The following is a 27,512-nucleotide window of genomic DNA, read 5'->3' as shown; positions in this document are numbered from 1 at the left end:
GAGACAAACATGTTTTAAGATCGGTTTTACTATACAAAATAATTTGTGACAAACTCTTACTCATAAAAACAAGTATGGCACAAGAGCTTAGCCTCTAAGACTCAGTTCTCAAATTAAAAAAAACAAAATAAAATTGAACCTTAAATATTGCTGTGGACGTCTTAATTCCTTCATTCTGTTTCTGTCGTTCGTGTCTGCATAGGACATTTCTTATTACACTTTACACTCATTACACAAGTAAAAACATAAACAAGACAACATCAGAATGTATTAAAAAAAAAAAGACAGTTTAAGACTGTTCACAAAACTGTTCTGAAATATTGACACTGTCGTTTTGATTTTACTGCTTTAAAATAGTCCAGATAGATGAGTATTAAATCTTCCGTCAGGTTAAAAAGTGTAACAGGTCCCTGTTGTGTTATTTTATAAAAAATTGTGAGCACAAATAAAACACAATTAAAGTAAACTGGAGCAGATGCAAGCCTGAGAAAGAGTCCAACAAAATGTCCCCTTGCCTGTCCATGACTTTATGTGACCAAGCAGAACACATTTTAAGAGTGTACCTCTCCCCTCCCCCATCCCATTTCTGTAAGAATTTGTTGGGTTTTCAGTGTTCAAAAAGCACATTTCATTTCTACAGTTTAGAAGTTGGGGAAAGCGTCTAAACAGTCGTTGTGGAAAAGCCCTGAAGATTGGATCCTCCATGCAGAACAGGAACAGTTTATCCTGATAGAGAGGAGCCAGGTAAGCATTAAGTGGTAAAGCAGCAGGAGTTCAGTGGTTCTTCCTGTCCTTCGTCAGCCTCCAGGCCATATTCCTTAAAGGTTCTTCTCACTTCTTGTTGATGAGCAGCATCGAACAAACAAGTCATCACCAAAGGTCGCACTTATGTTTCGGGTTCATGGGAGCATCTGCGCTGCAGCCAAAGTGCTTCGAGAATTCCTGGGAGTTTGAAATCGTGCCGATGACTCTGAATCTTGATGGACTGTGAGGATCCGTGATAACACCTTCGTGTGAGCTTTCAGGAGTCCTGACAGAGCACCAGACCTGCAGAAATTAGGACGGACAGAGACACAAAATGAGCAGATCATTTTGACATCGTACTGAAGTACATAGACTCTGTTGCTCGTCGGCCATCTCAGTGTGGCCTTTTTATATGGAGTTTTGTCTCCTGAGCCTGTTACGCTTCCATGGAAATGTCTTAAAGGCGTCATGGTGGGGTAAAAAAATGTTCCGCCTCTGAGACCGGCATCAAGGGTAGTAACAGAAGCATAACAAATGTGAAATGTCGGAGCCAGCACGGCAGACATGTGTGAAACTTGCATTATTTGTTTACACGTCCTGCCTCTCTGGTTTTCCATAACTCAGCGTAAAATCACACACTGCAAAAGTAATATTATTGTTGTGGGGTAGTACACACAAGGTACAAAGTTAAAATGGTGTCAGAGCTAGTCACAGCTCAGAAGAATAGGAAAGAATCTCTGTAAAAAAGGCTTAACTTTCTCATCATAATAACGACCAGATTGGAGCAAACACAACTATTTATACATCATCAGTTTATGATGTTTCTTTCTAAAGAGGGAAAGAGAAAATCAGAGATGTCCCTTTAAGAAGAACATTTCTGTATGTGTTCAAACTGGTAAGAGAAGCTTCCAGAGACAGCAGTAGTATTAGATTAAGGGGGGGGGGGGGTACACACCTGTGCAAATCCTACAAAAAACAGCTGATGGTTTGTCATTCCTAGTGCAGGCAGCGTGGCCTCCTCGCCGTTGTTTTTGATCCAGTTCGCATAAGCCTTCAAAAGAAAACAAATGATCATGTTACACACATGCATTTAATGATTTCATCTGCCCACGTAAAGATGGACATTGATAAAAACCTGAAGTGAACAGAAGACGGTGAACATAGTAGCAGGTAGTGCAGACTGCTTTTACTCCCATACGATTTGCTTATCCGCCTCACAGCTCCTGACCTTTCATTACATGGAAAGAATGTGTGCATGTGAAGAAGTAACCAGAGGCTGACAAGGCCGTTCACAGCCACCTGTTGCACTTCCAGGCTTCACTGTAAACCAGACAACTCTGCTTTTTCCAATACAGATTAATGGATGTGACCCACAGCAGAGTCTCGACAAATAAACTAATGCAGGGAGATTGATGTCAGATCTGTGCGTTTGTTTTCTGACCTTGTAAACATTCAATCTGACAGTGTCGCCTTTGGAAACACAGCAGTGTGGTGTGAACTTTCCATGATCATGGAAAAGCGTTTAATGGTCTACGTCGGTGGCAGAAAGCCATTTTCCTTCAGGTTAAGAAAATCACTAAAGTAACTCATGCTTCCTGTGTGATATCAGACCTTGTAGGCGGCCTTGAGTCCTCCGTTGTCGGCGATGTTCTCCCCCAGAGTCTGTCGTCCGTTCAGAGGCTCCTGGTTGATGCTGTAGTTTCCGTACTGCTCCACCATGCACTGCGTCTGCTTCTTGAATGCCTCCACAGACGAGTTCTTCCACCAGGGCCGCAGGTTTCCATCCTTGTCGTATTCCCTCCCTTTGAATCAAAGTGTAAAACTAACCGTCTCAAATATGTGCACGCTTCTGGGCATTTTTTTTTTTTAATCGAGGCATTTTGTGTTTACAGAGTGCTTGTATTTGTCATCATCTGAAATTTCAATTTCATAAAATTGACAACTTTTTACAAACCTTGGTCATCAAACGCGTGAGTCAGTTCATGTCCCATTACAACACCAATGCCACCGTAGTTTAGAGCTCTGGAAAGACATTGAAATCAGGTCTTGAAAATCTATGCACAGCACACAATTCTTGTCAAAATGTTTCACAAACTTCTGTGTACTACTGTAACTTTGATTCACACTCATGAACTTTTATACTTCTTTTTCTTTAAGTTTTTAAATTCTTGTACTGTCCCTGATTTTTTTGGCATTCAATTTTAACTTTTACCTTTATTCTTAGTTCTGTGTTTTTTTTTTTTTTAATCTGTACCATAACATGCTTCTATTCTGTTCTATGGTGCTTCTATTATTGTTGTCCAATGTCGTACACAACACACTTTTTTTTTTCCCCCTTTCTCTTTTAATAAGTCAACCGAACATGATTTTGTGAAATTGATGGGAAGACCTACTTTGGCCAGGAGCGGCTGTAGAACGGAGCCTGAAGGATTCCTGCGGGCAGAACCATCTCATTCTTGGTTGGGTTGTAGTATGCGTTCACGGTCGGGGGTGTCATGCTCCATCTTCAAAAAACAACAAGAGAAACATTAAACCACAACTTGAGGTCAAGGTCAGGGCGGCGCACTCGGGCACAACACAAAGACTTGCATATTCAGACACACGCCAGAGATTGCCTACTCTCCTCCAGCCGCAAAAACTATCCAAGAAACCTCAGGATCATCCTCCTCTTTTTCTCAGTTTCAGTGGAACACACGCTTTGGAGTTTTATTTATATTTTTCAGATATTCACACGAGTTATACCAGCATGAGGAGAGTTATATATTACCTCTACTGTCTACAAGTTGGATGGAAAAAAACAAGACATTTATTTAGCAAATGTAAAATAATACACTCTCCTGAATTAGTGTTCACATGAACAACATAATCTTTACCCCAAACAAGTTTTTATGGGTGAGAAGAGATGTTAATGAAAATGCAAGTAATCTTGGTTAAGTAGAGGTTTAGGTTAAGAATAACAGGAAATAAAGTTTATTGTACATATTCATACAATGACATCATGTGGGAGGAGCTACAAGCTTTAAGCCTTTGGCTGTAAAAGTTCAGTTGAAGGAAATGTTACAACCATGCGGTAAGCTCCGGTGTAAATAAATAAAATAAATGAGGCCAATACAGAAGTGCCAACTCCTGCAGAACGTCAATTTTCCACTTGAGACTGGATCCAAGACTCCTTAAAGTTACATACACACCACATAAAAAAAAATTAACATGTTAACAGCCTGGTAAAATAAAAAGGTCTGATTAGTTATTGTCCTCATGGGAACACACTGTTTGGGGGTAGATTTTTTTTTTTTATAATGCATCCGTTTGATTTTATGAATGACACATGTTATTCATAGTTAGGCATGTAGCTGACCTGACTGACAGGTTGCTTTAAAAAAAAAAAAAAAGCTCTCAGCCTGTTGTTAGGTTGACTGAACGTTAGGTTGAGACAGGATTTCCAGCATGGCGGCAGCTGTCGATGAACCTCTGGAACACCCCGCAATAACAGACGGGTGACGTCACTCAGGCTCCGTCCATTGAAATTCACAGTCTATGGTAACAACAGTTTAAACTGCTTCGCATGGCTGTGTTTACTTTGAGTTATTGAGGAACTTTTGTTCCATTATTTTGTTGGTAATTTATTGTTTTTTTTTCATCCTTTCATATTTTTTTGGGGGTCGATACTATCACCACATCTTGCGAGGTTAGCTGAATAAACACAGCATCATAATATTTTATAACTAAATGTGTGTTATTTTTTCACAATTACTGGGACTTTATAGAGAAATCCACAGCAGGGAGGCATGGGAACCCTCATCTATTCCCCCTTCCCTCCTCAGAGCCTAATTTCGAGACAAGGATCAGTTCAGCGGAGAGAGGCTGGTTGCCTGGGAACATTAGTGGATGGCAGCAGGATTCTGCTGAGTCAGCATAATGGGAACGTTTCCCCGGTCAGAGAGTTTGACCTCCTCTCTGGCAGCCACACTGTGGGGATGAGGGAGAGACTCACTGGTTTCTGTTTGGTGCTTTCCTCAGCTGGTCGGCGGTCACTCTGCCTGAGAAGTTGTAGTACTGCATGACGTTTTGGAAGTAATGCTCCGACACCACCTCAAACTGCAAAAGAGGGGTGATTCAAAAATGGCATTGCAGTGATTTTTTTTTGTCGAGGCAAATCATGGCATGTGATAAATGCAAGTAGCAGGATGGTTACAACACAGCTCCACTTTACCTACATCATTGTACACTTTGTCCAGCTTTGTGGCGTTCATGATAAACTCTGGATATCCCACCATGTTGTATAATGCATCTGCCTGTGACCGATAAAAAATAATAATTGTAAAAGACACATTTTCACACCAGGTGGCAGTGCTGTATTTCCAAGAAACTTCAGCTCTCGAGACAGAACTCCTGTCAGATGTTTATGTCTCTTTCAAGTCGCAGTAGGAAGAACTTTTCTTGGAAGAGAAACACGTCTTTCTTCTACCTTTTCTTTGGCTGCTTTTTTTGTCTCTGCGTCCATCCAGTTCACATACTTTATGCTGTCCTCAAACGCCGATTTTATATCTCCGACCATGTCTTCAGCCTGAGACGAGAAAGACACAGAGAAAAAAAAAAAGAAAATCAGACTGCACTCCATCACAGCACACAGCAGGAACAGATGTTGTGAGGGAGAAGGCCTTACGATGGACTTGCTGTCCTCGGCAAAGGTGTCTTTGACAAACATGGCTCCCAGAGCGAAGCCCAGGGCGCTGTCTGTGTCGCTGACGCACAGCTTCCAGCGCGGAGTGCAGCTCTGCAAGTTCAAATCGACACGTCAGGACATGTTGAGGGAAGAATGCAGCCTCACGTTCTCTAACACTGTCAGATAACATCAAACGATGAGGAAAGCATAGAGGTTTTTTGTTTTTTTTATGTGTCACATTTTTGTCAGCTTTGATTAGTCACTTCAGACATCAAAGAGAACACGAGTCGCTCAACTTGTAGCAGTCAGCCGGGGGCTACAGGTGCGGGTGGAGGAAAGTGTTGTGATAGTGAAACAGTTACATTAAGAAATAAAGTCAGGGTGAAGTAAGGGACACATAAAAGTGAAGTGAAAGTATGGTAATAGAAGAGTTCTTGGTGAGACAAATCATCCCAATGACTGACCTTTATTTCACCTTTTGAAAGCTTTCTGTTCCTGCTTCTCACCCATTGCATGCTGGGAGATATGAACTAAGCCCATGAGTCTGAGCAGCGAGCATGAGTGTGAGAATAAAATGAGGAGGAGGTTTTTAACTGGTTATGAAACAGACTGAAGCCTCTGTATGACCTAACAAGCGTACATGACCTTCCGCGGGGAGACTGACGACATTGTTATTCTTTTTTTTTTTTTTTAAATGCCTGTTATCTCTGGAGTCACATAAGATTCTTACACAGCGGTTTACAGAGGGTGGATAGATAGTTCATATTTTCCACAGAAAATGTTACACGGTGAGAAAAAGGCAGATAGTTAAAGGAAAGCAAGATTTTTCTCAGAGGAATTCTACCCAGGCATGAAAGCCCATGATTGAATGCAAATAATTAAATACTGTGAACGCTGGATGAGTCATATGAACATTTTTTAACTGGACTTTGCTGTAAAAACTCGCAAAATATCTTTATTATAATCAGTCAGATATAGATGTATAGGATAGAGGACAATTAGTGTGAAACATATGTGGTGATTTTTTTTTTTTTTTTTCACTTTTTGATTTAATTGAAACTGTTAATCCAATCAAGTCCATCACTGAGACACAAACGTTCCACTGTGTTAAAGCTCTAATAGAGGGGGCGGCAGTAGCTCAGTCTGTAGGGACTTGGGTTGGGAACAGGAGGGTCACCACCTCAAGTCCCTTTGCAGACCCAAGTATTGGAAGTCGGTCTGGTTGCTGGAGAGATGCCAGGTCACTTGAGGAGTACTGCCGAGGTGCGAGGCACTGAACCCCTAACAGCTCTGGTGCGCTCCCTGTGTAGCAGCCCCACTCTGACATCTCTATTGTTGCATGTCCAAAAGTCCATGTCTCTCAATAACAGAGTGTAAACCAGAATCGCCCCCCTCTGGGATAAAGAGAGAGAATGATAGTGTATGCTGTGAGAGTCTTGTGACCTCTGAGTTCAGTGTTTCTGAGGGAAAGTTGAGCCGTTATCTCTCTGCACGTTGACAGAGACACAGTGTTCTCTCTAAACGACCGACTGATGTTTTTCTGGACGTGCAACACAACCCTTTCTTATCTTTTACACAAAAAGCTAAAAAAAAAAAAAACAACATGACAAATGAAGCCAGTAAAAAAAAAAACAACACAGAGGAATTAAATAAAGAAGAGGTGCACCTTCAGTAGAGGTTTGAGGAACAACCTGCATCCTACTTTTTAAGGGACAGTTTCACTTAGAGCTGAATCTTTCTGAGACACTATAAGGATGCAAAATAACCTTCAATTTGTCAAGTGTGATTGTGTCTTTTCTTTTTCCTAATTTTTTTGTTTTAAGTTCAGGCTTTCACAAACAATGTACTCTAGTTGTGCAAACCTTTGCTCTAAGCTCACACACGGAGCTGCTTTGTCACATGATTGATCATTTCCATTTTTTGTGTGAACTTTTTGTGATAAGCATTTTGTTGCTACAATGTCAAGGCTCATGATTGAAAATCGTAGTGTTTTATTGCATGTTGTTTAATTTCAATATTTGAAATGTGTAGTTTTCTGTTAATATTTATCATCACTACTATTCCTATTTTTCTTTTAATTATTTGTATCCACCTATGTTGTTTTTGTCTTACAGTTGTTCTAAAGCACGTTCCTACCTGGATTTAAAAAAGGTGGTATTTAAAATAAGTTTTATTATTTATATTTCATAAAGATTTACTGACATGAACACACAACATCGACATTCCTGTGTTGTGTCTCCTTTGAATTTAAGATGTGATCCTTTGAAATTTCACAGTCATCTAGCTTATGTATTGACCAGAGGTTAAAAAAAGAAAGTTTCACCTGGATGACAAAGTTATAATCAAGTGAAAGAAAGGAAGAGGACAAACAGAGCTGCGTGTCTGCAGAGGAAAGAGGAAGAGGAAACCTGGACTGAGTGAGGAAGTGAGGCGTGTTATTAGTAAAGTTGTAAAAACCCCGTGCAAAATTAGTCTCAGATGGAAAAAGAGACGTAGCTGCTGCACCCTCACATAGAACAGATACAAAAAATTGTGGGTTTGTTATTACAGCTTGACCTCAGATGGAAACAAGGCCGAGGGAACAGGATCTGTCTCAGATGAGGCTCAAGGTCAAGGAGCCTTCGCGGTCACACAGACACTCACCGAGGAGGAAGCAGAGCTGCTGTTTTGACAGTTTGAGAGGAAACCTATTTAAGTGCTCATATTTTTTTTGCTTCTAACCCAAAACAAATAATCCTGCCTGTGGTGCTCACAACTTCATTATTTTTTTTTATTTTTTTTTTAAAGCGACAGCAGCATTGTGGTTGAACGGACACATTGTCCCTTTCACTCTGGATAAACTGCAGACATGGTTTGTTTTCACTGGATCTATGTGGTTCCAAAGAAAAACTGTCAACAGGGAGGTCTGCAGATTATCGACAGCAACCATTTCTCTGCTCCTAGAAAGACTTGCCACTGTTGAATTATTTAAATATTGTTATATTAATATTTAATATTTTTAATGACTTGAGCACCAAAAAATGAACTAAACTAACCAAACTAAAGAAAAGTATCTGCATCACGATGAAAGTGTGGAAGAGAAAAAGTGAAAACGAAAAACTTGAATTGAATTCAAGCACTACTTAACAATTACCAAACAATTATCCAATCAGCTTTGTTAACATACGGTTATTTAACCATCTCCATTTTTTTAATCTGGGGTCTTATATTCTGCCATATTTGTGTTTAAAGAACTGTTTGAATATTGTATCACATTATCTATCTCACTTTATGAATATTTGAATATGTTGAGGTCTGAGACCGTTTTACTACTGTGAAACCACGACCAGAGGTCACAATTAAGTGCTCACACTGTACGACCCGATTGACGGACACGACCTGAGAGCTCACTCTGTCCAAGGGATGGAGCATTCACAGTTTTTAACAGTTAACTCCCATAGATGGAGCTTTATCTCAGTTGTATCATTTGCACGACTCAACTACATACTGTACTGACTCGGCACAATTGTGCAAGTTTTACAAAAGAATGTGTTAGTTATTGAAACCAACTATTCAAGACTTCATTTTTACAGGTTCAGTTTGAGCTGCACACAGCGGCATAGAGCAACATGTAGTGATGTGTCTCTTTAATGTACCGTATCTCTAATCCAATGATACCGTCACTTGTGCTGGATGTTTGTCATGCACACATGCAAACATTAATCAAGAGCAGGATGTATCCTCATCAGTTGGGCGAGAGTTTTTTTGTTTGTTTTCCGGCTAAATTAAAGTTACCACATAGTCTATAATAGTTCTGGTTAAGTCTCATTAAACGATGGGGATACTATGCTTTTCTCATGGCGCCAGTTTCCATTTTTCTACTTTTGGTAAAAACTAATCCTCCTCCTCTGACTGTCAATAAACAAGAACACAAGGTCGAGTGATAAGCTCTGTAAATCGAGGTGTTTGGCTTTGGGACATTTTCTGTAACGGTAAGGACTAAAGCCAAAACATACAGGGGCTGATAAAGTCATAAACTTAGAAATGTACAAGATTTAAATAGTTCCTCTATGACTCAATGCATACACATTTAACTGTTTGCATGCACACACAAAAACGACAGCAAAACAGCATCTACAATTCTGCTATTTACTCAAACAAAGACAGTAAAAATAGTTTATCTGGAGGGGAATCTGCCAGCAGGTAGGCGTGCATACAAACACTGCTGTTTTTCTCTTTTGGTATCCCACCTCTGCCTCTGAGTCACGATACAGCCAGAGTAAACGGTCTGAACTTTAACTCTCACCTTCTTTGTTCCGGACATGACCTCGAAAAAACGCTGCTCAGCATCCTGGAACCTTTGGTCCAAAATGGAGACCATCTTCCTCACCACCTTCATGATCATGTAGTTGTTGAGGAGGCTGGAAAGGAAATATTAAATTCATTGTTTAGTTTCCCTTTTTAAAACAACCACCTGAATGCTAAACCATTGTGCCTTTTAGTAGGAGGATGCATGCTTCTATAAATAATGTTCACAGTCTGAATGCTTTTATAGTTTCCTTCCTCGTTTGTAGTCGTTTTATTTAGCCTGCAGCGCTATAAATCAAAGTTAATGGAGAAAGCGATTTACAACAAGCATTTGACACTAAAAAAATGAAAACAACAATGAAGACTACTCTGACCTTTTATTTGTTTTACTGATGAGGTCAGAGACTTTCTGGAGGTATGTTTTGGCATAAACAACCACAGGCTCCGACTCGTTGAGCTGCACAGGGGCAAACACATCCGTGAGGTACGGCATCCAATCCACTGCAGGAACCAGAGTCTGCAAAAACACCAGAATAAAAATCACACATGAAGAGAGTACTGAGGAGACTGTTGTTAAAGTATGAACACAAACACTTCTTTACAGTCCCACACCAACAAGATTTAAGTTTACAATTCCATACAGTATGGGGTTACACTGTTTTTTGATTCTGTGATAGTCGATATTTTGCAGGACAATCATGAAAGAACATCACTAAATATATTTTTAACTGAAGGACGGATGTATTTAGTCAGTTTAACCTCTTATCCCGCCTCATCCTTTAACATCCTTTCACTACTGTCCCGACATCATCCTGCTTCTTCTTCTTCTCTTTCTGCTCTCTTCCTGTCTTTGGATAATTCACTTCCACTCATGTTACCCTCTTTCATGTCATAAACGCCAAAGGGAGAAGTAGTGACATGGTGAGTCTAATTGGTAATGAAATCTGCTCATAGTGTGGAATTATTTATCAAAAAATATTGATATTTGGCACCAATTATGAAAAAAAAAAATGTATCGCACGAGTCAGGGCGACTATATCGGGGAGTATATATTTTGTCCTACCCCAAATCTCCATTGTGACTGATACTACCAAATACTTTTTGATAGGGATCAAAGAATGATAAATCATGAATAATCATGTAGCAGCAAAAAACTGCATTGGGCTGCTTTTAGAGAGCGACTCATAGCTAGCATAAGATCTGTAATCAGTTCTTTTTTTTTCAATCTCACATTTTAATGCTGAATTAAGTCAGATTCCTCCCCCGTTCAAGTGTACGATGCTGGCCTTACTTTTAGGTCTTTGGCCTTCATCTTGTTGTAGATGAGCTCCTCGTCTCGCCTCTCCTCCTGGGGGACCGTGATATTAGCCAGGGTGGTTTCAAAGTCCACGATCTCCTCCATGAGCGCCTGAGATGTCTCCTCTGTGCCTCCCAGGAGAATCCCCAACTCCGTCAGGAAGTGGAGGTATGCAGTAAGATACTGCAGAGTCAACGGGGGCAGCAGTGAGGAAGGGTGTGTGTGTGTGTGTGTGTGTGTGTGTGTGTGTGTGTGTGTGTGTGTGTGTGTGTGTGTGTGTGATTTAATTAGAAAAGTAATCCTAGACAATGCAAATACAGGCTACTATGCAGAGTATTCCCCTGAAGCTGAAATGTATTTTTTTTGAATATTTCTAGAATTTCTTTGCAAAAAAAATAAACAGCTTTAGGTTGTTTCATTTACTGGATTCCAAGTAATTATTTTGATGTCATTATGGAAAACTCCAGCTTTTAATTTCACCTTCCAACCCTGTATATGTCCTTTTTTTTTCTTTAACTGCAGTGCTGGTTGGTACCTTTTCATTGGCGGTTTTGTTGAGGTAGTAATCCCGGGAAGGTAGTCCCAGACTGGACTGATCGACCTGGAGTAGAGAAGAAAAAAAAAACAAAAAACATCAGATTGTTTTCAATCCTGTGTTTGGAGCATGCAGCCTAAAAGCAGCAGCTCACAGAAGAAGATCTTATCAGAACCATTTGCTACATTCTCATGACACCATTTAAAGGACTGACAGAGTGTGAGTGGGAACCCAAGACCACTGTTTTTATCAACACAGATCCAAAACTGTGTCCTTGGGCCAGTCTGTGAAAGCTGCTTGTGTTGGAGGGACTATTAGCAGTTTGAGTAAACGAATGACCTTAAAAAAAAAAAAAAACACATGGACTTGTCCGAGCTCCTTACCTGGATGACGTTACTGTTGGAGTTTTTGGAGTCGGTGCTGACAAACACGGTGAAGAAAGGCGAAGTGTGAAAGTTAGCGGACACTTTGCGCAAAACTTCTTGGAAGTTGTTCTTGTCCCAGGCACCGGTCAGGGCCCATCCTCCTAACTGAGACAGATTATTCAGACACTCAGAGACTGCAGGGAAATTGGTTTTGTTTCACAGGAATAAAATAGTGATGGGTTTGTTGGATGTTTGACGTCTGCAGGAAATACCTGGCTGATGAGTTCCTGTAGTGGTTTAGCTCCTAAATCCTCGATTTTGGCTTCGTTCATGCATGCCTGATAGTATCGCTGGGCCTTCTCCTCAGCCTTACTCAGATCTTTCATCGTTGTGTTTTCTGTCCAATCAAGAAATAGAACAGTTTACAGCAGCTGTGTAGAAGTGAAACTGAGCTTTGACATTTCACCAAATCATCTTAAGAAACCTGCAAGCCATGCGTCTTTGATTTAGTGAACACAATCAATGAGTAGCTATAAGATGCTTCATATTACACAAGACCTGAACCCAGAATGTGACACAAACAGCAAATCATGATCAAATACTGCTAACATGATTTTTTAGGTTCTGCTGTGCAGTGAGATAATCATCAGAGTTGTGATTGCAGCACTGTACACAAGAAGGCAGATTTTTAAAAATTATACAACATTTTTTGTTGTACTTTTTTGTTTACTTTTTATCTAAAAGCAAAAAGTTGTCGGTCATGTTTACAAGAACTGAGTGCTCCATAAGTGAATCAAATATGTACAAATGTCCTTTTTATATTAATTGCAAAAACATGAGAACTCATTCTTATGTTATGTAAAACATCTGTAAAAGGTTTTCGGATCAAATTCTTAAAATGTCCCTCTCAACGTGCAGCACAACATCTTATATTTTTCCTTTTCTCAAACAGATAGGGAATTATTTTGCAGGATATTCTATAGTAAACCATGTTGATGCACCCTGCACTTTGTTATCTATTAATACAAAAATCCATCTGCATCACTTGTAAAAGAAAGTGTGATGATGTGGAGCAGGTGTTTGGTCAGTCAAGAAAAAAAAGTGGGAGCAGAGTTTGAATTTGTCTGTTTTTTTATGTGTAGAAATTACCTGTATAATGTACGCAAACTCAAAGCATGTGAACATTTCTGCTAAACGTTAAGCAGTAAGATCATAGCTTGAATGACTGACTGTCACTTTATATGATATTTTGAAGTTTGAAACTTCAGACGGTCGCTGTAAGGCCACCATCAGGACTACTGGCACACAAAGCCAGTCCAGGAGGATTGGCTTTGTGCAAAGTTTTTTTTGTGTTAGTTTGGAAAGGCAGACTTCCTGGTAGGAACAACAAATACAATAATGATGAGTTTGAAAAATGAAAATGATTTGTGAATGAAAAACAAACAAAGTCCAGCCAGCTGAAGAAGAAAAGGGACACCAAACCTTTTGCTTAGAGCACTAAAGCTGCCCTCAATCAAGGCTGCTCACCTAATAAATGCTTCATCACATTCATGTTGTGCTCCCAGAGGTTGCTGAAAGGTCCCCAGCGGGATTTGCCCTCAGGAAGGGGGTTCTTCTTCACCCAACCCCCGCAGGCAAAGTTGTAGAAGTCGTGGCAGGGGTCCACTGACCGGTCCAGAGCTCCCATTACCACACTGGCCACAGTGACGCACGGCTCTGTGAGGCACAGGCCCGGGTGAGCTGCGGGACAGAGATTTTACAAAAATAAGAGCGAGTTCACCTTTTCCCCCTCCACTTTATACGGCCTCGCATGTAGGAAACACTTAGCAGAAAGAATGTTTGAGGATAATCCCAAAGTATTTCATGTTCGGACATCCAAATATGCATGTGAGTGTTCAGACCATCTGGAAAATGTTAGTTCATCGGAGGCAACAGCCAAGACACACAACCTGAGGGGAAGTTTCTACTTGTAAAAATCCTTTGGAAATACTTATCTGAAAGCTGAACGTTGATTATTTTGTCTTTTAATTTTGGAGGTAATGTCAAATATTCAACTTTGGAAATCTTATTGTGTAATTTTCTGATTAATTAGAAGACCATATGATGAAGAGACAGAATCCTGGATTACCTCATCAGTTAATTCAAGTCATACTTCTCCCTTTTAAAAGAGGATTTCAAAAAAGAGGCCAACAGATAAACAACATTGCTTCCATGCTTGTGCTGTTGGAGGATTTTCTGTGTAAGTGGAAGCTTGTCGGAGGGCCAGCCAAGAGACTTTTGGCTGCCATGTGCTGCTTTATTAAGTCTAAACACAAAAACTGTTTCACAGGAAGAGCTCTTGAAAACCAAAGAAAGTGTTTCGAGAAGTTTAAGTGAAAGTCATTATGAGGAAATGGAGTCCAGTTCCAGGGGACTCAACCTGACTTACAGGCAAGACTTTAACCATCCGCCCTTATAAGGTAAGAAACAGAGACGGAGCCAAAGTTACGAGCAGTGATGAGGTTAGAAGCCTCTTGAGAATTCATCGTTGTTCCTTTTATTATTTCATAGTGTGATCTGACATGCGTTGCTGAATGGCAGGAAGTGGCATTAAGTTTCCCAGGGTAAATTTTGAGGAAGCCGGCACAGATGAGACACCGCCTGGATGTGATGCTAAATCCACAAGCCCTCTTTTCCATAATGAATAAGCTCAGGGGAGAGATTTAAAGTTTGTTTTTAGATGGCTTAGCTGAAGGTGGGGCTTTTGTTTGAAAAGAAAATAAACTGCACTTGCTGCGTTAAATAGCACAGCCCTGCAGTTTTCATTTGGATACATAAATAAAGAAGATACGTGTACTTTCAAAGGTAACAGCCTCAGGATGTGTATGGGATCTTTCTGCAACCTGGAAAGTTCATTACTTTCTCTGTCATACACAAACAGCCTTGATAATGGGACCAGTGCTAGCCAGAAAACAGATCACAAAGACTGGAAAACAACTTTTACCCATGAATTGATTACAGTCATTCAATTTAATTTTTTATTTAAATGTTTTAATAACTTTAAATCATCAGCTTTAACATGAAGAAAGTCCAGGGTATCTCCTCTGCAATGTTTGAATTACATGTTGTTCATACCCGATTTCCAAGCCCAGTAGCTTAATAAACACAACGTAGTCTTTTTAGATTATAGACGGTATAGGGCATGATTTTTAGAGAACATTAAATGTAGTTTTTTCCAGCGATATTCCAATTGCAAACAAATTGAAATCATGCAAAACTTTCTAGAACCGAGGTGTTCTGTGATCATCATCATTTTTTATGTCAAATGGATAAAACTGAGTCAGAGCTGTAATAAGTCAATCTATTTCTCATCTTGATATTCTGCCTTTTTAATGTTATCAGTTTATTCTTGGTTCATGCAGATAGTGAACCAATATGTGTCCTCATCCCAGCAACAAAAAGGGAGCAGAAAAGGGAAAGCGGGTAGATGGTAAATAATGGATGCGACTCCAGGGAGGCATAAAAAACACAGCGCACACAAAAGTAGCTTACACTTTGACTCCCTGTTACTCCTGACTCCCTATGTAACACTCGTTGAGACCTGCTGTAAGGATGGGATGTTAGCCAGGCAGCAGAAGGTTACAGTAACCCTAAAAGTAAGAATATGGGTTCTCTCTAAAAATCCTTCTGCAGGTATGTAGATGTCTGGTTTGGTAAAAAAAAAGAAAAGAAAAAAGAAGGCCAGCCCCCTCCAAAGTCTCCCGAGCTTCACTAAGAGACGGCAGGTGTTTCTTTTCTGAGCTTGTCAAAATGCTGAGTTCAAATAAGACTTGGAAAAAAGAACTCACCCTGTTTGTAGAAGACCCCTGTGGTGATGAGAGATACAAACAAGCCTGTGGACACGACACAGAGTAGAAACAGCAGCCTGCTATCATTCTGCGTCCTGTGGGGCCAACATGTGGGGCCGCGGCCGTGCAGGAGATTCACCTGTGAACACATAGACACGCCATTAAACCTTAGAAGTAGGCTATTTCAGTTCCTCTTGTAAAGCTGTTTGATCGTTCTTTTTTTAGAGGTTAGGGTATGATATGAAGACAAAGAAACCTCTTCTTTCAACACACCCCCTTTATAATGAGACTTTATATAACTATTACATTGTGGAAAATGTTGTCTATAGTCAAGCAGCTTCTCAGATATTTGATGACAGGCTTGGTTTTCGAGGCACAATGGCTTCTCTATTATGGTGCCTTTCACCCTCTTACACTGAAAAGGTTACTCATTCTTCTATTGTTCCCTCGCCTCTAGTTTAACATGCCCTCATAAAGAACATTTTTCCTTTTGGCCCAGATTAAGGGAAAAGATATAAGAATCCTGTAGAACCATATCTGAGGGCTTTTGTGGTTCACCTGAATATGACGAGGAAATAAAAAAAAAAAGAGTCAAACAAGGACAAGAAACGGGATATTAAAGAGTCTGAAAATGCTCAATGGAGTTTAAAAGCTGGAGGAAAGTCTGTATTTTGTTGTCGGGGATTCAACACTTTCTGAAAATCAATGATTAAAGAAGTAGATCTTTAACAAGCACACCCTTCCCCTGTTCTTTCTTCGGCTGCATGTTTCTTTAGTAAAGGCTGCCAGGGGAATTTATTTCCTACAGGAATGAATCCAAAAGACCAGTCACAAATCTCTCACAGGGTCACGTTCAGCACTCCGCTCAGGTCGTTTGAGAATCCCCGGCTGTAAATGAAAGGCAGGTCTTTGGACCTCACACATATCCTGTGGAAGTCAATTACCTCTGAAGTGTATATAAATAAAGACCCGATTAACTTCTATTAGCTCAGACGAGAGTTTAACAGTCAGAGTTAATGTGATCAAATCTGATGCCAAAGCCACAGTGGCTCCTTAATCCCGGGAGCTCAGCGTGTCGCCTCGCTTTGGACCTGAGCTGTGTTTCTGAGTGGTAAAAAAAAAAAAAAAAAAAAAAAAAAATCACACTGCCAAGCATGTGCAGTCTCTCACAACAGCCTTTTATTATCCTGAGAAACACAACACAATAATGAATGCAGAGATTTGTCTAATCTTGAATTCCTTTTGGTTGATTTCTGAGGAATGAATAGGAATGGCTGCACTACAGGATCTCAGCTCCTTTGTTTGGACCAGCACTAGTAAGAGGAAAGGGATCCAAATGTCTACAAAAGAGCGCTCAAACTAATCACAAAGACTTTAAAAACAACAAGAGGACATCTTTTTTCATAACATGTTAGCGGCAAAAGGCAATAGGAAAGTTTAGAGTTACTTTCAACATGCGACTTGACCACAGCATACACAGGAACTTCTACCTCATACTTGAAACCACAACAAAAAAAATCAATGCATATCTGTATTTTGAAAATAAAACCTTCTCTATATGAACTACACTCTAACGTGTAAGTGTTTGATTAAGAAATGAGCAGTTTGCTGAAAGACTCTCTCTTGAAAATCCAGCAATCTCAGGTTGATCACCAATGATTCACATTATGTCTCCCATGCACAGAGGAGTGACTCAGTCTGTCTGTCTGTCTGTCTGTCTGTGTGTGAGGACAGCTTTCTGACTGTCTGTTTTGTAGCCTGCATGTGTTTTGCTCAGGTCTCATCTTGTATAAGTGATCTTGATCTTAATGGGATTTTTAAATAATATGAATAAATAAAGCTTAATAACCTCACCTTTGTTAGTGTTAGTTTGGCCAATTAGCTCAAGTTAATAGATTTAATATGGTGAATTTTGGAGGCGTCGGTGGGGTAGTGGTTAGTACGCTTGCCCTCTGTACAGAGGCTAAAGCCCTCCAAGTGGGCAGCCCAGGTTCAAATCCGACCTGCGGCTCCTTTTCTCGCGTTTCCAAATTTAGCCACTTTCCTATCTCTACAATAAAACGCAAAAGAAGCACAACAAAAAAAGTGTATTTTGCATCACTAATTACACACAGATTAGCTTAAATAAAAGTTAGACTTACTGTTGCTCTGGTTCTGCCAAAACTGAGTCAGCATGAGGCTTATTTTATGGCACATTAACTTTACAACAACCGCTCTACACTGAGGCATGAGATGGCAAAAAAAACAAGCATAATCCCGGTGAATTATACGGATTTAAGATAGTTATGAAATATGGAGCCTTATTTTAAATCAGGGCCTCCAAAGAAAACACGTTGTGTTTAAATAAGAACAGGATTTTACTTTGAATCATAACCAACAGAAACACATCCCTGGATTTGCTCGGCATGGACTGAGTTTGACACACAATGTTTCAAAAGACACCTTGATTAGATTTGGTGTTAAAATGTTGTTTTGTTATTTCATCTCTACTGATTGTTTACGAGGTCAGCTCAACACATTACAAAGTCAAAGTCAACACTAAATTAGCAGACGTTAATCTGCAATCATAGCCTTGTTTCTAAGATAACACGTGCCTGAAAAGACTCCCTCTCTACCCTATAAGACCTTTGCATTTTTCCTGTGTAATAATAGCTTGCTGACAGGCTCTGTTTATTTTTAGTGCAGGGTGTTTGCATGTTTACCTGCATAGGTGATGAAGGGTAGACGTCGTCCCCGGTGGAGTCGATCAGGTCCTCCTCGTCCAGCGTGGCTCTCTTATACGATGACATCTGAAAAGTTAAATGCAGAAAAGACTCTCTCAGTGCTTCCATGTTCCTTCTCCCCTCTCCCACTCATGTGTGTGAGAGAGTTTTTTTTTTTTCACTGAGTGAGTGAGTGAGTGAATGAGTGACGTCTACTCGTCAGCAGTCTGTGCGGCTTCAGGGTAGGGTTTCCCTCTAAAATCCATCAGCAGGTATCTGGTTTGTCTGGTTTGGTGAACCGAGTTGACTCACTCAGAGAGTGTGTCAGTCCTCTCCTTTCACAGTCACTTGTGTGCTCCCTACAACCCCGAGGACACTTCTAACAGCCCCCATAATGTCTTGCTGATAACCCTGGGGGCAAATGTCTCAACAACAGCAGCCGAAACCTCGTCCAGCAAAGTCCATGCAAGATCTCCTCGTTGGTCCTCTCACAGTTTTCTCGCTCTTCCTGGGCAGACTCTTTTTTTTTCCCGGACTTCCTCCTCAGGAGGTATGCAAAACAAGGCACGAGAACTACTGAAAAACAGGAAGAAGCCCTGACTTGACATACACGAGTGAGACTGGGTGTGTGGAACTGATTGTGTGCGTGTTTCTGTGTGTGTGTGTGTGTGTGTGTGTGTGTGTGTGTGTGTGTGTGTGTGTGTGTGTGTGTGTGTGTGTGTGTGTGTGTGTGTGTGTGTGTGTGCATTCCCCCTGTGCATGTGTTACCACTTAGATTTGGGGAGGGAACCTCACCGTTGTAGTTCACACCCAGTGTCTTTTTCTAATAGGATATGAGGCTCTCGGGGGGGAGGGGCACACACAATATATCCTCCCCCCTCCCCCCTCCTCCTCCTCCTCCTCCTCCTCCTCCTCCTCCTCTCACTACATGTTTGTAGTTGCTGCCCCGTGTTACCTTTACCTGATAGTCAGTTCGTCTCACCTACACGAGCACTTACAAGTGGCATAAACACTGCATTTTAAAATGGCTCATCATTGGAAGGTGTGCCAAACTTAAGTCATAGAAAGAAGTAGAGATAGAGAAAGCAAAAAGCATGCGTGTCATCTCCACACTGCTAACAGTCTGTGCAATATATAAGCTAACTCTGCTTCAGATCATATTCACACAGGTCCCATGACCTCATTCATTTCTGATGGAACATTCAGACACATGTGTGGCTGACCGTGCACACATTCCTGATTTTGTTCAAAAGTCCTTCTTTCAAAAATACTGAAGAAGAATCTTTGTCCCAACTAGTGTAGAAGTAGAATTTTAAGTAATTTTAAATATTAAAATATGCCCATCTTGGAGCTTGATAACTTGATATGAAGTCACCTCTTGTAGGTTGATCCTTTAAAAACATGTTGCTGCCATGTTCTCCTGTTTTATAAACAATCCATACATCCATTATCTATACTGCTCATCCTGTTTGGGGTCGCAGGAGCTGGCGCTGATCTCAGCTGTTATTGGGCGAGAGGCGGGGTTATGGGGTTGTGTCTGTTTCAGTCGCCCTGTGTTCTACATCATGTTTTGGTTTGCGCCTTTTTTTTTTAATTCACTTATGCTCCTTGTTTTAGATTAGCTCTGTATTAATTACAGAGTAGACGTAACTGATGTGATTAAGAATGTAGGATTATTGTGAGTTCTTCTTCATATTATCATGTGTTAGTTATGGAGGTGTTGTAGGTCCAAAGTTTGTCTCTTTGACAGTTCTAATGAATAGTTGTGCCACCGTCTTACAATCCATCCATCCATCATCCATACCGCTAATCGAATAACTTTCCAATGCCAACCTTAATTCAACAAATACTGTAACTACGCAGTCATCATCAAATATTTTCTTTGTTTCGCTTCCTGTTGCTCTTGTGTTGTGCACTGGCTGCTCGAATGCCTACCATTGTTGACTTTATGGCTTCTTGTTGTCTTCAATCTGTTTGTCAGATGATTTTAAAACTTCTGGGCAAACGGCCGCTGCTGAAAATAACTAGAGAGCCTAACAGTAGGATTTGTGAGACAGATACAGACACCCCAAAAATTGCCAGATTACTGATGTGGCAGCAAAGATGCATTTACTGAATGATATTGAAAATAGACCAATTCATATGGTTTGTTGTTAACTGAACTTTGCAAATGCATTAAGTAGGCTGCTGTCTTAAGTACTCTAAAAAAATAAATATTTAACATTTTCAATCTAGTTTGTATAACACGAGCTTTAAATGTGTTTTTAATGGATGTTGTGTTTATCATTTGAGCCTTGTCAAAAGGAGTATTTCTGTAACTGTTGGGATAGACCACAAAGATGATCTCATCTAATCTAAAGACAGAGTTGGAGAGCCAGATTGCAAAATAATAATTGGTGTTTTTTTTTTAAAGGTCACATATTACCCTCCCTTTCAAAAAGTTTAAATTAGTGGAAAAGGTCCCCAAAACATGTCTGTGAAGTTTCTTGATATAAATCCACTCTGATCCTGTATTTGATCATTCCTTTCTTTAAGCCCTGTGCAAAGAATACACTGAATCACCTCAGCAGTCTGTCAGCCTGAGAGGAATACAAATCAATTCACTGCATGTGTAAAAGAAAGAATCCATTCCTTACTATTTTTTGCACAACAGAAATATGATCAAAATGTCAGATGTGTAGCCGAGCAGCCAACCCATGCCTCTGTTGTTGTATCAGTTCAATCTCAGTGTCTCTCCTTCATGCTCTGGCATGCATCTCGTCATGTAAACATCCACCGAGCACAAGACAAACCAGACACTCAACATAAATGTTTACTTGACCAAGACAGATTAGATTTTATTGGGAACTCGACTGGGAAGCAATCCAGCCGCAGACCCTGGTTTGATTTCAGTTTCCACATGTTTCACGTCAACATGCCACTGAGGGGGAAAGAAACAAACATGTTCCCACCACAAGCATTCCAGGGAATTCTAGGCAAACCAGGAGCACGGATTCCTGTTAAATCTTGTTTTCTAAGAGGCGAGATGTGGAAATCAACTCCAGTAACACCAGGAGGAGGGAACTGCTGTCACCTTCAACAACCAAAACACAAACCAGAATCATACAACTAGCCTCGCTGTGCTGATGTATTTTAAATTCTAGCAGCACACAGACATTATCAGCGTATAAAAAGGGCCATCGGGATTAAAGATTGAGTTGATGAAAAGTGATGAACAATTCAAAAAGCACACACAGGAAGAGAGGAGGGGGGAGAAAGTACGAGGCCACAGACGGTTTTTAGGGCACTTTCAATTACATAAATTGCATCAGATGACCTTTAGCCAAAGGCGAAAATGGCTTGATAGGGATATTGATGTGTGACTTTTTCCACCACACACACACACACACACACACACACACACACACACACACACACACACACACACACACACACACACACACACACACACACACACACACACACACACACACACACACACACACACACACACACACACACACACACACACACACACACACACACACACACACACACACACACACACACACACACACAAGTCAATATCAAACCTACATGTTATGAAAGGATTACAACTTCTCCATTTAACAAGATTCATAAATACTCAAAACTAAATCTTTACCCACCAAATCCTCATCCTGTTCAATTCAAATACAAATGTACTTTAGAAGTAATGTGTAACTGTATAAAGAAAACGTCCAATATCTCAATCTCTTTATTGCCAGGATGACTCCACTCTGTTATTTACGCCTTGTAAAGCACAACAAAGTGTAAACCTGGCCTGTAATATCTCATATCGAGCTTATGCTTCACTGGCCAAAAAAGTGAACATTTTCCACCATTCAACGGCTATAAGAAGATAAAGACTTTTGTAAATCCGTCTTTCAATTAGAGCCTGACCGATTAATCGGCTCGCCCGATAATATTGGCCGATTTAGTGAATTTAAGCAGAAAACACTTGATTGGGGGAAAAAATTGAAGAGAATGTGGATAAAAATGAAACTGATTTCACAGAACCCTATCTGAAGAGACAAACAAGTTCATTCTCATAACTTGGCCAAAACACCTTATAAAAGTTATTTTTGGTCTGCATGTGGCATATACAGCAAAAGCAAACTACTAAAAAAAAAAAAAAACGCTGTCCAAAGAAGTCCCTTGAATAAAGTGTGTGGTCTGCTTTGGATCACAGTTCAGAGCAACACATTCGGTCCGCTCTGACACAGGCTGTGTTGCTGTCACACTCGTACATTCCTCGGCACACATGTACTGTTTTTGAACTGTTTCCTGGCATGTGTGTGCGTCTGTGCAGATGTGGTTCCCTCACAGATTGACCCCCACTGAGCTGAATCCCTGCTGAAATGACAAAAAAAAAAACTCTGCCTTGCCTTTCCTGTTAACAATATTTGGTGACTAATATCATCCGTATCAAGTATCATCCCAATCCAATGTGTCATCATTTCTGCCCCTGTTTCCTAATCGCCTCATCAAGGAACACAGAACTACGGATAAAAATCACCAGCATGCATTTCTGCTGATCTCAGGGTGTGTTGGAATACCATCTGCAAAATCTTTAACCTACACAGGACTTCCTGTTGATGCACTTCATTTCTCAAAGTCACGCCATAAGTGGCCATTGGGAGCCATTTGCAAATACAAAGTGATGCATAAGAATAGTAGGTGGTCAAGGTCAGCTCTGGACACTTAACAGCTAATTTCCCGTCGTGTCCCAGAGTGACATGAAGATGTCTTTCCAAGGCAAAGTGGACAGCGTGAGGGGGTCAGAATCCCACGGTTCCTGGAAACCGACGCGAGGCCACGGCCCTCGAGTGAGGCTGTAAAACCACAAACATGCGTCAGTAATTCGTCACTGATCCTGCAAACCAGACGATTATTTGTAGCGCGGGGGGGGGGGGGGGGGGGGGGGGCGGGATTCCTCCAAGAATAAATGGAGCATGTTTGTGTTTGGGCATTGGGTGCTGCGTCGGTTCAGACGCGACTGGTGTTTGACAATTTAGCTCCCGAGGACAAAATGTGAGAACAGGAGACAAAAGAGAAGCCGAGGACTTGTGCAGCGGAATGGGGATGACGGGCATAAATGGAAGGAAGTAAGGCACAGGTGATTTATAGGGGTGTTTGACGTAGGCTGGCAGTAAACACAATCTGCATCTGAGGGAAGGCGGCTCACTAAACCACCATGTTAACCCAGTGAGATGCGAGGTCTAGAAGTGGTTTCAGACCACAGACGACCAGTAATTAAAGACTACACAACAAAAACAATCTAAGTGACAATCCACGCCTGTGGAAGAGGAACTACTGCTGCGTGATAGCCGTCATGTTTCTGATGAAATCTCATTTCTGCTTCACGGTTTGTAAAGAAAACACGCTTTTCACATCTCTGTCACATTACGTCAACCCACAGAGAACAACAACATCTACACCAGATCTGAACTTCCTCTTTAAAGCCATTTGAATCACAAAATGAGGTTGGTAAAACATTCAGGGAATGCCACAACTGCAGATTCAAAACATGACCACACTTATAATTACAGCAAGATTTAGCAAGTACAAACAGTTTCTTTTGACTGAACAACATCTCACCTGAAGGATACGCACACGGCAGCTGTTATAGAATCTGGTTTTTTTAAACCTCAGGGAAACAAGCACTGTTTCTCTTCACCTTCAACTTCAAGTCATAGTACAATCTTTATTTGCAAATGAGTTAACCAAATGGTGTCAGAGCCTGTGGCCTAAATGATGAAAGCCATTACTCTTTTGCTTGTTTTGCTCTTACGACATTATCCAGTCTGTCCTGTCCCAACCTGCCCTCCAAATAGGATGGATGAGTGGACGGATGAACCAGTCCAGGGTCAGGAAACGTGCAGGTAACATCACTGCAGAGTGCAGAGCCCTCACGCCCAGGACACAAACTGATGAAACTCCTCCCCTCAGGCAGCCCACTGTCCCGACAAAACAACCAGACACAACCAGTTTTGAACCTCTGATGAACCTGAAACAGTCAGACACTTGTTGAGGTTTAAACTCTCTTTCTCAAGAGTGTCCTGGCCCCCCCCAAAAAAAAAAAAACTGCTGCACATTTGAAGTATTGAAACAGCTCTGTCCCTTACCAGTAACAGTGTGTGTAACAGTTCAGGGCTTCGTACTGGAATGAGTAATGTTACAGTGACATTTCTTCTGTTTCTGAACAGGCGGGTTATTGTGCACTGGGGCTTTGCGGTGAGCACGTACACTGCTGCAGCTATAAACTGTATGCGAGGTCCCGGCCCCCCAGTTATGTACAGTATGTGCTCTTGTGTGTATGGACGTGGCTGTATGTCCTCAAATGAACAAACAAACAAATTAGGACGATGACTTAAAAAGTGGACATTCATAAATCAAACAGTAAGCCGCTTCTGCTCCTCCACTTTATACTTCCACATTCAGTCCCTCCTGTGTTTCTTGCCTGAAGGCCTCAGATAAGACAGAGTCGTCTCAGGCTCCAAGTCCTGTCAGTAAGGACAGCCCTGGAAATGTCTTTCTTTTCACAGCACAGAGACATTTCCTTTGGCGAAAACACCCTGATAAAGAAGAGAGAGAGAGAGACAGAGAGAGAGAGAGAGAGAGAGAGAGAGAGAGAAAAAAAAAAACTACTTTCCCAGGCAATCGGCTTTCCCTTGCTCCGGAGCGGGATTGTTAAACTAAGCTGAGAGCCAGAATCGTAACACTTTTGGTTTATTTTTAGTCTGCATGTGCAGGGCTGCAGGCTGCAGCTCTGAAATTCTTCAGATTCCTGGTTGCCAGCGGACTCCAGGTCATCTGTGCTGTGCACGTTTCAGGTACTGTGATGTATGTGCAAGGATCGAATATCAACCAGAAGGGTCCTGTGTCACCACCGTCATGCACTTCATCTCCTTAATGCAGCCAACGTTTTTTTTAAGTTCCATCAGCAACAGTTTGCATGCACAGATCAGTAAAGCGAGCCCATCTGTGTGTTTCAATGAAAGGGCTTTGAATGTGATGATGTAGTTCAAAAGTACAGCTGATTATGGGACTATAATGTCATTCTAAAGTTATTGGAAAGCTCTCAGTTTGACTTTTTCATCATATGGTCGGGATTAAATGGAAGCTTGTTTACAGTGAGATTTTCAGCCACAGATAACAGGAGATTACCTGTTCCTGCTGTTGTTATGGTGCCCTGCAGCACACCCACCATCACACCTAGGTAATGAATAACTGCTGAGTAAACAAAGCTCCGAAAACACAACACACACACACACACACACACACACACACACACCGTCACACACAGTCATGTAACATTATTAAAGCAATCAATCACAGGGGCATCAGCGTGAGTGTTTAGTGGAGTGAAAAGTTCACTGAAGCAAGTAGAATAATAAAATCCCTCGACGTAGTTATTGGTTTGAATTTGTAGCACAAGAGTTTTTAGCAGTTTAACAGCTTTATGAGACATAATAAAGCCGAGCCAGTAAAGGAAAAAAGAAATGACGCAGAGAAAGAAGACACAACATGTCTCCCTGTGAATAACAGAGACTTCATGGGTCATGCCCAGATGAATTATAAAGTCGATGCAATCAATATTTTTTTTTTGTTGCAAAAAAAGCGGCTTTAATACACCCAAATCTCAGTTTGATTACCTGAAAGCTGCTACTTTATTTACTGTAAGTATGCATGCTTGCTACCATCGTCTTCTTTGCCCCTCTTAATTTGGGTTTCGGGTGGAGAAAGCATGAAAGAGCAAACTTCATAAAAACAAACAACACTGGGTTAAATGTCACCTCTGCAGTTGGTATTCTGAGTTGGTTTTTAGGTCTTTGCTGAAATGTTGATCATCTATAATTGATGTCCTCTTCCATGTTGTTACCTACAATCACCCCCTTGGAGTCCTCATGATCAATCAACCCAACTTAACATTTAGACAGTTAAAAGCACCTAAATGTTACACCTTTGCTAACATTAAATAAAGCAAAACAAACATGCAGCTATACTGTGGCTGAACATAGTCATTTGGGCTACAATGTGGGTTTTGGTTGCAATTTAAATTGTGATACAAATAACTGGAACTTCACTTGACTCACCGAAAAGTACAAATGACGCTCAGATGAGGAAACCTCACTGGTGTCACAGTATCTAGCTGTACCACAGGAAACAGATTGTGAAACTTAGATGTAAAAAAAAAAAAAAAAAAAAAAAAAAAAAAGTAAGCAGGAGTGAGGCTGAAAAGGAGTCCCAATAAGCTCATGTATTGCACTGTTGAACTCTACCGCAGTTTTGAAATATTATTTTAATTCTATATTACAACATATTATGTCAATTCTCATATTGGATTTAAACACTTAGCAGTTCGGGTAAGGTCACTGACTCAATGAGCTCCAGGCAAAGTCGCAGCTAACTTACCCTGAAGTTATGTCAGAAACATAAAATAAAAAACATGAATTTGCTGAGGAAAACAGAAAGTTTCATGTCAACAACCACGCACACGCCTGACACAATCAACTCGTGTGGAGTGGAATAAACACGTGTGCTGTTGTGTCATTCCTTTTAAAAAAAACTTTGTTAACCCATTAACGCGTTGTTTTTTTTATAATCAAAAGTAGCCTATATCTGGGTACAAGTGTAAAGCTCTCTTACCGTGTTGTCAGATGGTCCACCGCCTCAGCGCCTCTGCCCGTGACTCTGGTGTGCTCTGTGACCGGGGACAGCGAGTGAGCCCTCAGCTTGAGACGACCAAAGAGGGAGTCACTGTCAAGATAGTTCACGTCGCTCTGAAACGCTCACCGCCAATGACGCTACACCGGAAATCATCGCGCACTCGCGTTTCTAGAGAAAACAAAAAGAAGAAAAAAAAAGAAGGACAAAAAGTTACAAATTAAAGACAATGCTTTGATACCCTTAACTAGCCTTTAATCAGGCCCTACTTGAAATTTTTGAAGCTGTCAAGGATGATCAAATGAGCCTTGTGTGTGTGTGTGTGTGTGTGTGTGTGTGTGTGTGTGTGTGTGGTAGGCTAATAGATAAAATAACTGCCTGTCTGCAAAATTCATGGAAATTAG

The 27,512-nt window shown here is 40.8% G+C and overlaps 1 protein-coding gene across 3 annotated transcripts; it reads right to left on the bottom strand.

Annotated features, from left to right (window-relative positions):
* Nucleotides 1-9: 9 nt before the first annotated feature.
* ece1 (endothelin converting enzyme 1) lies at nucleotides 10-27,243 on the bottom strand. 3 transcript variants are annotated; one of them, XM_065955092.1, is made up of 18 exons: nucleotides 27,091-27,243; nucleotides 18,421-18,507; nucleotides 15,719-15,857; nucleotides 13,419-13,631; nucleotides 12,164-12,288; nucleotides 11,910-12,056; nucleotides 11,527-11,592; nucleotides 10,986-11,174; nucleotides 10,069-10,211; nucleotides 9,693-9,807; nucleotides 5,210-5,518; nucleotides 4,959-5,036; nucleotides 4,736-4,839; nucleotides 3,138-3,248; nucleotides 2,699-2,766; nucleotides 2,356-2,546; nucleotides 1,700-1,795; nucleotides 10-1,047 (listed from the first exon to the last, which is right to left on the bottom strand). In XM_065955092.1, exons 2-18 carry the CDS (start codon nucleotides 18,505-18,507, stop codon nucleotides 871-873), a joined length of 2,358 nt encoding a protein of 785 aa, XP_065811164.1. In that variant the 5' UTR covers nucleotides 27,091-27,243; the 3' UTR covers nucleotides 10-870. The 3 variants fall into 3 exon arrangements, with proteins under 3 accessions (XP_065811164.1, XP_020499071.1, XP_065811163.1); XM_020643415.3 differs by lacking the exon at nucleotides 27,091-27,243 and having other exon boundaries at nucleotides 5,210-5,308; nucleotides 5,408-5,518; nucleotides 18,421-19,071; XM_065955091.1 differs by lacking the exon at nucleotides 27,091-27,243 and having other exon boundaries at nucleotides 18,421-19,076.
* Between the last annotated feature and the right edge of the window lie 269 nt (nucleotides 27,244-27,512).

Source organism: Labrus bergylta, chromosome 5 (assembly GCF_963930695.1).
Source record: "Labrus bergylta chromosome 5, fLabBer1.1, whole genome shotgun sequence".
In the NCBI taxonomy this organism is placed as follows: Eukaryota; Metazoa; Chordata; class Actinopteri; order Labriformes; family Labridae; genus Labrus; species Labrus bergylta.
Note: the sequence above shows the minus strand (reverse complement) of the source record. Positions and strands in the feature narration are given on the sequence as shown.